The 12,826-nt window shown below is 49.7% G+C and overlaps 1 protein-coding gene across 1 annotated transcript in view; it reads left to right on the top strand.

Moving 5' to 3' along the window:
* The first annotated feature begins 1,203 nt into the window (after window positions 1–1,203).
* The window catches only part of LOC146182376 (uncharacterized), a 57,714-nt gene continuing 46,091 nt past the window's right edge, over window positions 1,204–12,826 (top strand). The window contains exon 1 of the mRNA XM_084577471.1: window positions 1,204–1,899. Within this exon, the coding sequence (XP_084433597.1) occupies window positions 1,716–1,899 (184 nt within the window). The 5' untranslated portion in view covers window positions 1,204–1,715. The remainder of the gene's footprint in view (window positions 1,900–12,826) is intronic.

Raw genomic sequence — 12,826 nt, 5'->3', positions numbered from 1 at the left:
AATAAAGAGGTAGTCCTATAAACAAGACAAACACCCGCATCCAACACCCAACCCGGACCCCAGAACGCGAAGGCGGGCGTTCCTTACTCCGCTGTGCTCCTTGGCAAGCACCACCCCTCTCCAGTGGGAGCATCTCTTACTGTTCCGATGCTGCTAATAAATCGTTAATTTTGCGTTCACAAACAGCTCGCTTGAACACTACTGCAGACAAAAGGACGTTTCGAAGATAAGCTGAGAACAATGTCGTCGTTTCATAAGAAGTGTCCCAGAGATGCCCCTCCCTACTCTGGGTCCAGAATTATGCTTTAAGCATGTTACGCGGTTTCATCAAGATGCTGTGACTACGAGCATCTTTCCAAGGCTGAAAATGAAAAAAGAAAAAGGAAAGAAATGGAGCTCGCAGTTCAGTATTTTCATTTAAGGGGTACAGCTCGGGCGCTCTAGCTGGCCTGCTCGAGTACAAATGGCAAATGTAGATATAGGCTCGCAGAATTCCTGCATCGCTTGCGCCTCGACGGTCACAACAGATGTAATCAGCAAGCAAACGATGTCGCCCCCGCCAAGGTCTTTGTGACCAACGTACTTCCTGGAAAGAGCACCTGGGATCGTCCCCGCACCGTTAGTTATTGGCCAGCGAGCCAATCGACATTATCGCCTCAGGGCATCACCCAGATACGCAGCTCGCATGGCGGTCCGTTATAATAGCGGAGAAGGACTGGTTCCAAAGGTCACAAGAGGTGGCAAGCACACTTCTCCGCTGATCCCGCGCTGCGTCGGTCGTGTAGCCCCAGGCGTAGTACTCATACGCGCGAGGTGACCTTCCTCGAAAGTAACGTCGTCGCCAGAGGCCAAGCCTGACTGACATTCCCGCCTCTTCTTCCTCGACTCTTTTCGTTTACCCACTCGGGACGGACGGCCGACCGCCGCGGTTTCTCTTCGCATTTTCACCCTTTTCATTGAACGCGCGCGCCGTCTGTCCTTCCGGCGCCGTCGACAGGCAGCACGACCACGCAGTTCAGGCTGACGTCGGGCGCACTCCGCTTCCCGGCGAACTCACCTGCCTGCTGCCCGCTCGCCATCCCAGGAATGCGGCCCTCCACCACCAGCGCGACGTAGCGGACAGGTTCTCGCGGCTTAGCTTTTCTTTGGTGTGTTGTTTCCGCCGCTGCCTCCTCCCGTCGTCATCGCCCGCAAGAAAGCTCACCTGCGGCCGCCGCTGGAGGAGGAGGAGGAACCTGCACTTTCCGGGCTACCCTTGCTTCCATTCCTCCTCCACCGCGGCGGCCCGCGAGGAGCGAAACGCCGGCCAAGTCGACCAGTCTTCGCGAGAGCGAGGTGGTGGCTCGCAGGTGCGCCTCTCCTCACCGTATCCTTTCCACGGCTTTCTTGCTCGCCGCAGGCTGCAGCGGCGACCCGACGACGAAACGAGCCGACCGACCCTACGCCGACGGCAACGATTTGCTCGCGAAAGCTCGGCGGCGACATCCCCGCCCCTGTTTCTTCCAGTGTGTGTGTTCAATCATCGAAGTTCACGCGTCTCTGTCTGGAGGAGTGCCCCAACTGAACCATGCCGGCTACGCGGCGCCGGACGCCGCGGCTGTGATTTCGAGGACGTGTAGCACCAGCTGAGAGCCTCTTGTGCTTGCCTGCTCCGGCTGCTGCTTGAAGGAGTGTGAAACGACGCGGGGCCTGTTGACTCGCGTCGGTCGGTCGCCATGCGTGGGCCAACGCGGGAGCTGCTGCTGCGGCGCTTCGTGATCGTGGCCGCCGTCTTCTGCGCTGCGGTTGTGGTCCGTCCGTGTCTTGGACACGTAGCCCTAACCTTTCCGCCGGCAAGGCGGTACGACCTGGACTTTCTCGACAACGGCCGAACCAAAGGGCCTTGCGGCATGCCCAAAAGTGAGTGCGATAGCGGCGTCGCGCCGTGTTGGTGCTCTGGTTTACCCGTCGTCGACTGCAGGTTTTGCTAGCCGCCGCGCCGGGTAGCGCTGCGCGGCTGCCTGGGTGGCCGAAGTTGTTCTAAATCTAGTTAGTTGGTTTTGAGTAGCGCGCGTATGAGTGCGAATCTCTCGTCTGCTAGCGAACAGGTGGACATTCTGAACAAGTCTATAAGTTTCTGTCAACTACTGCTTGTAATGGAAACTGGCTCGTCCAAGTTTCTGACTTCGTCAACCTGTCCTTTCTGAGCAATGAACTGTGCGGTCGTAGACAGCAAAGAGAAGTGGCTCTGGTTCTAAAAGAGACAAAGGCGTTACGGAACAACTTTACCGCTAGGGTAACGAGATAATTTGTCAGACGGCAGGGAAGGACTCTCGTGAGTATAACGAAAGGACAACTCGGCAACGTCGGATTGTACCGCACGCTCTTCAACTGTACCGTTCGAACTGTCGGCGAGTCCCGCGCGCCGCGTAGGGTCAAGCAACGGTCGGCAGAAGACGAATCTCGTTGCGTGGGTGAGATGATGAACGGTGTGCGCCCCACCAGGGGTCCTCAGCAGGTCGCGGCGTCATCCGTCACCGCGAGACTACGCATGACTCGCCCCATTGCTGTTCTCTAGGCCGATATCGATTATGCAAACGATGTACCGCCGTTGTGTATCGAGAAGCGTGTCAGACCCGCTGTGTGACGTCGAACCAGTCACGACGCGGAGCGTGCGAGCGTGTGCTCTTACATAAGCGATTTCGTAGCAAAACTTCGTTTGACTATCGAAAGTTTTCTTCTTTTATTATCCGCAGCCTTGCGTCAGTACGCCTTTGTTAGTAATGATATGCATCAGAGCTGCGGCGAAACATTCCACGCGTCAAATATTTAATTTTCCAAGCCGACTGCGTCGGCTTTCTGCGACATCAGACGTATACAACACGAGCGGTACACAGGACACAGGAGAAACATCACATACAATCTGCCAAGCTGAATTCAGTGTATAACACAAACGCATAGCGCTTGCAGAACAAGCATTTATGGTCGTATACCTGAAACAAATGACATAAACAAGACTAAGATGGCACTGTTCCAGACAGTTACGCAAACTTAACGCTTCTGAGATTCGACTTGCGCAGCTGCGAAAAGTTTAGTATATCACTAATTTCTTAGTGTTCAATCTCATTTAAAGAGCATTATGGTGAACATCAGGGAGCCTCAAATCAGCTCAGAAATCGTGACGTAGAGAAGTTCGTCAACTAAAAGCCGTAATATTTTCCTAATGACGTCACTCATTTAAGTGAATATCAACGCCCCAATGCTGCAAAGACAAAGCGGTCTAAACGCTCTAAACAGAGAATACTTCATCATTACAAGTCAAAGGCACCGTTCCATCTTACAGTTTCAGCGACGCCAGCCAGGTCAGGTGACGGTAAGCCCCGCGCTGCCTTTTGCCGTGTTCGATGTAAATTGTCGAAAAATTACTATCCCAGCGTACTTCCCAACGTCAATACATCGTACCAAAATCTGCTGTCCACTAATACAGGTTTGCCAGCCCCTATTAACCATTATGTGGGCCGCATTGAGAAAATGTCCTTCGTGGACCAAGAGCCGGAAGACAAGAATGAAAAAAAAAAAAAAAGTTAAAAACAATCGACAGCAATGAAATGCGGAAAGAAAAACAAAACGCACTGTTTCCAGACCACGCTGTCTCATTCGTGGAAAAGAATAGCTGCACGGGGTATCTTGTTCTTCATTGCAAGACTGGCGTCACTTCAGGAAAGATTCACTGTTAAAAAAATACCTCACTTTCCTGTCAAGAAGAAAAAAGAAAATGCAGACTTTAGGATGAAAGGGGGATAGGGCGGGTTGTCCTGCTGGCGACCGTCGAAAGTTCACGCAGATTAAGGGGTCAATGCCTCTTTCCATTTCCACAAAGAACGTGCACAGCCAGGGTACGCTCTTTTAGCTGGTTGTAGTTGTAAAACGAGCTTGGTGGTAAAGCCGACTGGCTTTCGGAGTGAATCCTGAAATTTTTGGAAGCCAGCGGGCCGCATCGCATGCACTGTTTTGCGGGCCGCGTGTTTGAGACACCTGCCTTTAAAGGAACACGTGTTGTGTTAATTTGCGCACACGCCTTGCCCAAGGAACACTTTCTCCTGCTCACTCCAGTTGCAATGTCATCAACTCGCACATTTTTCTTTACCTTCTTTCTCTCGGCTTTTCCTTAGCCGTTTTCTTTTCCATCGCCCGCTAGCTGCCATTAGTCCCACTGCTAGCTTTTTTTTTCTTCTTCTTTTTAGCTCTCGGTCCTTCAGCGAAAATCGGTAAAATATATCGATTGTATACTCTCCTCCTTGCTGGTGCCGGCAACTAGCTGCTCACAAACTGGAATGGCCTGGCAAAAACGAAGACAAGGATCCTACATCAGCAAACTGCCAGCACCAGCGGCCTGCAGTGCATAGGGTGCCAGCGCGCGCACAGTGCAAGGACCGCAGCGACGTACTACGGACGCGCCTAATGGGCGGAAAGTGCTCGGCTAGCACGCTGCAGCACTGCCGAACGACGTCACGTGGCCTTAGTAGAAAGTCCCGGGAAAAAGTCCCCTGCCGCAGAGCTGGAGCGCACGCCCCTACCACGGTGGAAATCGAAGTTATGAACGTTGCCCTCTTTTTTCGAAGCTCACTTACGAAGGAGACTTGAACTGTCGATGCCAGCCTCGCACGCCTTTTTGCGCGCACTCGAGCCTACGCTTGGAGTGGCTACTCCAATTGTTGAGGGGACTTGGCTTCGTCCGGGCTTCCATTTCCAAGCCTCCCATTTTTGTAACACACCCAGCTTTGTTTATAGATAAACACTGGTCGCAATACAATCTCACTCAATATATGTTTACAGTGAGGCACTGGAGGCACGTACTGTCGCTTATGTTCGTTCAGTGCGTTAGCAATGTTAGCAGGCTGGATCCTGCACTTCGATTTGACAATACGCTGTCATCTAATGCAAAGAATTTCGCAGTCAGCGTGTTAAATGGTCCCCTGCAAAAATAACCGTTACATTATCTGTGACATGCAGTTATTTTCGTAGATGCCTTTCAGCATGGCGAAAAAGCGGCAGTTAATATTTATTCCCAGGCACTAGACTGGGATACTCTTTTCAGGTCCAAGATTATATGCCAATATTTGCTGCTGGATTTCTTCCAATTGGTTTGGCCGTTCAAAGTGTACCGTGCAGAATTCCTAACACGATCATACTCTAGGATTGTTTCTGAGTCTTGGCAGCGCTTGAAGGCTCAAAAAAAAAATCATACAAGATGTGCGTTTTGAGTGGATTCCAGGGCAATGCGGCATTACAAGTACAGTGGCCGATTTTTTAGCGATTTCAGCTCTATGGGTCTGTTCCGTCTTCCTTCTAAACATTAGTCTGTTCATTGTGGCCAGCTTAGAACGTTTCGAACTACTTTACAACCTGGAGTCCATCCTTTTGATGCAGCGGACTTCGAGTATTTAAAATTCCCATGAAGTGTTCATTCATGCAGCTCAAAGCAAGGTGAGGTTCCCATGACGTCCTTGTGCTGTAGAATCCCAAATCTCAATCTTTATTAATGCCGTTTTGAGTTCATACCGTCGGATCATTGTGCGTCATGCATTGATGCTGAATCCTTAGATCGTTGAACTCTCTCCAATTCCCCTCGTTTGGTTAGGCTGCCATTTACTATTCCCGCATTACCCTCCTTCGGTGCAACCGGTAAAAGGTATTCTCTAAAGCCATTGTGTGCTCCTTCAGTTTATATTATTGCATCCGGGAGAGTTTTGTGCTAACTGTTTATTATTGATTATTTTTTATCACTTTTTACCCATCTTCGTTTTCTCAATTTCAATTTCAAACTAACTTTTTTTGCACTCCCTGAATTCCTTAAATATTGAGGAGCGACATTTAAAACTAAGGCTTCATACGGCTGTATGAGCGCCCCGGATGGAACAGTGAAAGGGACAGGGGAGGCGATGGGCAGTCTGAAGCGACAACGCGGCAACACGGCAGGATAAATCCTGCAAAGTGCACCTTCCTGGTTCTTCGTCCCCTTTTTTATTTTTCTTGGAGTGAAAGCTTCACTATGCCACCTCGGGCCAAGGTTAGCGACGGCTCACGTTGGGCATTCAATGAGCCAGAAAACAAAGCGTGGTTATAAGCGAAGACCATGCACCACCCATATGGTGTCGCACCACATGTGGTTGTCCGATGCGTGGCGCCACGCACGGCGCGTATATACCGCCTACACATCGCCCCAGACATCAGTGCAGTAAAGACCACATGCCTGCACCGGAAATCGAACCACTATCCCCCGCCGGGGTGGCGCAGTGGTTACGGCGCTCGACTACTGTTCCCAAAGACGCGGGATCGAATCCCGGCCTCGGCGGCAGCTTTTCGATGGAGGCGAAAAGCAAAGCTCCCGTGTGCTGTGCGATGTCAGTGCACGTTAAAGAACCCCAGGTGGTCGAAATTTCCGGAGTCCTCCATTACGGCGTCTCTCATAGCCTGAGTTGCTTTGAGACGTTAAACCCCACAAACCAAACCGAACCACTATCCCTCTGAATCCCCAGCCGAGCGCTCAAACCACTATGCCACGCCTGGCTCGTGAGAAGCAGATCGTAATTCTTGTCTTATGCAAGGGTGGTCCAACGATGCAGTTAGTGATAATGACAATGGTGATAGTAGCAATCATAATGACACTGTGGTTAGTGATAACGATGGTAGTAGCGATGACAATGACGGTGTATTTAGGTGATGATGATAGCGACAGTGATCATGATGAGTAATTGTTTACCTAGACTGCTGTTATGAAAGCAAACGATTGTGAAAAATCCCTGCACGTGAGCAGGAAGGAGCAGCAGAAAGTCAAAATGCATGTTTCAAATAACACCGAGAACTTATCCAGAAGAAAATGCAAGATATCGCTCAAATTTTTGGAGTATCAGCCGCCGGTCTTTCCGGTGATGTCGAATGACATAACTTTAATTATCAAGGCCAGCAGTTTCCGCCAAAAGGCCAGAGAAAAGGAAGCAGAGATGGTAAGCCTTAGAGGAGGAAATCAGAGCTAAGCAAGATTCAAAGGATTCCTGATCTGTATGATCCAAAAAGACTTCTTCGCTCATGGTTCCTTTGTATCCCGAAAGTCCTGCAAATCTGCTTGAATTTTAGGCCACTTATTTGCGAACCCTGAATTGTCACAACCCGCCGACTAATCAGTGCGTGGTTATGCCACCTACCAACTACCACCTGTCAGAAGAATGCTCGTGATTTTTTTCTGCCACCGCACAGGCAGGAACGCCGAAAAAGAAAAAAAAGAAAGAAAATGGTGCCATCAGGCAAACGAAAAGAAATTGCGGGACTGGGCTTAAGTCTGCTTAAGAGCGGAAATGGCGAAAAGCCACTTTGCTGTTCTCACTAACTGCACCGTCATTGTCATCGCTACTATCACATAATGATCACTATCGCTACTATCATCATTATCAACTAGTGCACTGCCATTGTCGTCGCTGCTACCATCACTATCAGTAACTGCAATGCTTTCTATTAGAAAGCGAGACCATATCCTTTTTCGCACAGCTCGCTCTTCACGGACTGCATTCCACAGCGCGCCATTTATAGGGCAAGACCCACTTATTTGAAAGTGTTTAGTAGGTCCTGGTGGTCTGTGAATTCACTGCCTTACTGCGTTTCGACGGAAGCAGAATAATAAAAAAAAAAACATTCGCGTACTAAGGTTTCTACTGAGACAAAGAAACATTTTTAGACTACAGTTTCGTTTCATCTTGACGCTGCGATTTTACCACCAAAATCGCCCCTTAAAAAGAACGTCTACATCTTTTGAACGTGAAGACACTTAATAATTGATATTCATTTCCTCCTTTGTTTTTGTTTTCTTGGTCGCCCACTCCCACGTAAGCCCTCTACCGCAATTCGCTCTGATCACCAAAAACAAGAACTCCGTGTAAGAGTGCTCATCAGATGTTGTCAACCCTTATCGAGGAGCGCGGGCGTATATTGGCGGCGCTTTCGTCCGATCTGCGAAGCATTTGCCCTCGCTCGCGGTGCGCTTCAAGGATACTGCGGCCTAAAAACCGCGCGTATGCACTCAAGAATGCGGATCGACATCAGCAACGAGCAAAAACGAAGCACGCGAGCGAAGACCCCTCACAAGCAGCACTCGCTGCTAAGGACGAGTGGAGAGGAATCCGGATTCTCCGCCAAGATCCGCGCTGGATCGGAATTCGCCTTTCAGGCACGCACGCATTGCAGGACGGTTGCCAAAGGGGTTTTATTTTATATTATTTGGCACTCGTAGCGCCTATAAGATTACGTCACTGCGGTTTTAGTCACGTTCGAGGCGGTTCGGTCTAAACACGAGAAGATTAGTATGTGTATTGCCACACCTATAGCGATCGAGTCGTCCGCGGTTTACAGTGTATACAGACAGGGTTTAAAAGCGAACTCGTGCCGTTCGAATTTAGTCTGTATGCAATTGGGGTCGCACATAATGAATTTCTTTTAAATCATTATTTGTTAAAATAAATTTCACAGAAACGAAATTTAGTACTGTCAGGAGAGGAGGAAAATGATGGCGGTAACACCCAGATACAGAAAGAGGGCGGAGCAGGGTGTGGAAATAAACGCTAGTTAGTGGCATCCTCGCAGAAATCAAGAAGAACTGGTCACAGGCAGGGCATGTGATACGAAGGGGGTAACGGAGTGGAATTAAGAGCAGGCAAGCGTAATAGAGGGCGACAGAGAGTTAAGTGGGCTGAGGAGGAAGTTTGCTGGTATAAGGCGGTCGCCGCTGGCGCATGTGCAGTGCAGGTTCAAATGAAGGTCAACGAGAGGGGCCTGGTGTCCTGTAGTGGACGTATTGGAGCTGATGATGATTTCTCTGGATCTGTTCAGATATTAGTCGCCGTCAGTGTTACAGACCCTTTAACAAAGTCAGAGAAGACCGAATAAGGGTTGAGGAGGAGCCCCAGTCCGCTAGCCGACGTTTCGACAAGTGGACCTAATCCCTTTTACGGTTTATTTTGTGTACCCATATCCTACATCTAGTTATATAACATTCAACAAAAATATCACACGCGAGCACGTCTCTCTGTGCGTGCGTGCGCGCGCGCGCGCGTGTGCATGTGTGTGCGCGCGCGCGTGTGTGTGTGTGTAAATAGTATATCAGAATCAGATTTTGACCACCTTTTCTTCATCGCAACAACTCGTCCCGATAACGTCTCTTTATTAAACAACAGCGCTGTCGTCACGAATCGATTTCCCATCAGCCGTTTCGTCTCCGAAATAGGATGCAGCCAAAACCTTAACGCTCCGTGCCAGTAAATACCAAGTTACCAACTACGATCAATATTCACACAACTTAGAATTTTGCAAATAAGCGTCAGTGTAAACACACACAAAAATGATTTTCATTTTAACGTCTATCTTTTGCTTAAATGTGCCCAACCTATGGAATAAAAATATACGCACGACTAGCCGTTCTAGTCATGCTACTCACATGATCGGTGACTTCAGAACCGGAATAAATACGCGTTGACTGACTTTTTTGGTTTGGCTTTAACTCCTACGGTGCTCATATACAGGAACGCGCGATTTTCTAATTTGCTCATAATGATACCGGCACTGTTCCGCATGGCCCGTTCTTCCGGAAAATTTTTCGCGCCTTTCGCACGGTCAAGAGCTATAGCTCGCGTGTTAGGGTTCGTAGAACCAACTAGGTCTGGAAATTAAAGAGAAAAAAGAAGCCACACGTACACCACCTGCCGTAAAAAAAAAAAAAAAAGAAAAGGGGGGGGGGGAGTGGGGGAAAGGCTTTGAGAACACAGCCCGTCTCCGTGCCGTTACCGAATGCCTTTAAAATTTTGACCACCTTTTCTTCATCGCAACAACTCGTCCCGACAACGTCTCTTTATTAAACAACAGCGCTGTTATCACAAAGCGATTTCCCATCAGCCGTTCCGTCTCCGCAATAGGATGCAGCCAAAACCTTAACGCTCCATCCTGCATCATACTTTGAGTACGGCTTTCCAATACTACTCATGGCTCAGACGTACATAGATACTTGCTGGTCTTCATTTATTCACCTGGTACATCACTCCTTATATCCGCTCGGCAGCGGCCTTTCAAAGATGGCTGTACGCCTCCTGTAGAAAGGTTATGCAAACATGCCGTTAAACAAGCTAAAGCTAAACAAGTGCAGCGCCTAGCAGACAAACAAGCAAATAAGTGATAGAGAGCGCTCGGCGCGTTTTATGCACGCATGCACTGCGCTCCGGATGATGCGGGCGGGTCGAGCAAGACGCAAATCGCGCGTGCGTACGCTGCGTGGCGCGCGGGCGTAGAGGCCGAAACGTCGCCGCCTCCGGCGCGTAGTAGCGTGCAGCGCGTCGTTGCAAGGCGTCGGCCCAAAGCGAAAAGGGACGTAGTACACCGACGTAGGGCGTTTCCTGCACGTTGTATGCACACGTGTATCGGAGAGCAACTCCATTTCGGCGTTAGCGATGCACATCTTATTTGTTCCGAGCACATGATACACTCCAGAATATACACTGCTGCGTAGTTAGCCTATACTTGATCATTCCGTCGAAAGCTTCTTGAATCTTTGTTAAAAAAAGCCCGGTCAGCCGGGCGGTTCCTAATATCCGTGGTGCTGATGGGACTGAAGCCGTCGCTTCGATTAAAGCGGTAGTTCGAAATAAGCGATTGTGAGTTAACTAGCTTCCAACTGTTACAACGTACGCCACCGTGAGCGGCATCCTAGAGGCGCACATGTTCGTCACTTATCACTCACTGACCGCACACCATAAGCGTCTCCTCATTCAGGTCAAAAGTGGAGGGGGGGGGGGGGGAGGTGAGGTTGTGGAGGGCGTTCTTTGAATTCCCAAGCACATTAAAGAGGAATGCCTCTAAGCGGTCTTTAACTCAGGGGGCATATATGCTGGCTTTATCGAAAATCTCTCTCGCGAGTTCTCACCTTAGCCGTGATTACTTAGACAGTGCCGAGTTTGTTGCTTCGATTCTCCACGGTTGCCAACGTACGCCTACCCGAAAGAAACCTGCATCGCACTTCAGGCGCGCAACTGGAACACACAGTGTCTGCGCCGAGTGCGCTGCTGACAGCTATCACAGCGTTGCACGCTTCTTGAGTGAGACGGAGTAGTAGTAGGAGAGTTCGCACGGTTGGAAAGAGAAGGAGGAGGAGAATGGAGGGCGAGCTTTCCGGAGGAAGATGTTCGCGCTCGACTCGCTGCGCTTGAAGACGAAGAATCAGCAGCAGCCACTTCCGGGTCTGGCTCCGGTGGGGCATGCGAGAAACACTCTGTTGTACCACCATTGCACTGCCCGGTGCGGCCGGGACGCCCTCCTATTTCTTTTTTTTTTTTTTCTTTGAGTCCGCGCTTTCCTTCATTGTGTTCTTTACGTTTCACCGACTCGCTCAGAAAGAAGAGCAACGACCATCGTGTCTTTCGGCATACAGCGCGCCCGCCGCTGTACACAGCTCGGCAGCACGTCATCATTCCGCTGCCGTAAATAGTGCGAGTTATATACACGATGGGACGACCTCCTCCTCGCCCCTATATCACCGCGGGTCACGCACGCGTGCTCTCGCTTATGATTACCACCGCGGCCGACTGCACATAGGCTCTTGTGCACACCTTGGTCAGCGGTAGAGAATACGAGAATACCTCCCCCCTCCTCCCCTGCCTGGTCAGTGTTGTGTAACGGTGGGACTCTAGGGGCGGCACGTGGGAGATGACGATGACCGAACTGCGATAGCGGTCAGCTACGCCGGGACGAGGAAACTCGATTCGCGCTCTCTCTGCCGTTGCTAGACCTGTAGAATCAAGGGGGGAAGGGGAATCGGTCCAGACGAAGAGGGTGGACTGAATTCGACGAGAAGAAGACGAGGATAATTTGATCGAATGGGAGTTTCTTCCTCTCTCCACTCGAGCGATGCGTTAACCTGAAGAGCACTTGTATACAGTGGGTACAGTGCCTAGAATAGAACTGCCTATGGAGGCTGAATGATGGATCTCTTTGTGGTCGTGGTAGTTTTTATGGGGCTCTTCGTTTTCTTTATTTCTTGTTTTTTTACCGTGTTTGTACTCGCGCAATTCAGGCGAGAATGCAGCATGCCCAGGACGCTTCTGCTTCTTGTAGACGGGCTGTTTTTAATGCACGCCAACCTAATCTTACCAACAAACTCAACCTAAGCCCTCGTTGTGAGAAGCGTAAAGATATTGAATGTCTACTCCCCAGAACATACAATTAACATTAAGCAAAGTTATGCCATATAGAAGCAACAAGTTTTCCATATGTGGAAAATTGCGTTGGCACTTTTTTTATACGAAAAATACTTCAACAAATGCTCCGTGCGAATAGGACCACTGCTTCTCCGAGAACTGATGACGAATTCGGCCGTTAAGGGGTCCTCTTCTTTATATTTTTTTATTCGACAGTGTCAAGCCGGTGCGTCGTGAAAAAAAAAAGAATAAATTCCGGTTTGCCTCCCTGTCACTATCCTTTATAAAACACTACTAAGCGAGTCAAATCGGAGTGCTCCGCAGCTAAGTAGGATGCCTATGCAAAATCTATTAGAAAACGCTGACATGAGGAGAATTGAATGCGTTCGTTTATTGCGAGTAGAAACGGCTGAAAAGTCAAGCAGCGATGCAGCAACCTCGCTCCCGTAAGCGCTTCTGTGCGTATGAATGATTTGATATTTAACCCCTTCTCTCCCTTTTTCGAGAAGAGGAGCAAAAACAGCCTTGACTGCGCGTGACTCATTTGCTCGTAGACGCCCGCGCGCACGCCACGAGAGACGTCCTTCGACACCGGAGTCTCAGGTCACGGTGCGGAC

The sequence above is a fragment of the Amblyomma maculatum genome, chromosome 8 (genome assembly GCF_055883805.1).
Source record: "Amblyomma maculatum isolate TAMU_Amacu chromosome 8, ASM5588380v1, whole genome shotgun sequence".
Classification (NCBI taxonomy): domain Eukaryota; kingdom Metazoa; phylum Arthropoda; class Arachnida; order Ixodida; family Ixodidae; genus Amblyomma; species Amblyomma maculatum.
This window is presented reverse-complemented; position numbering and strand designations above follow the sequence as displayed.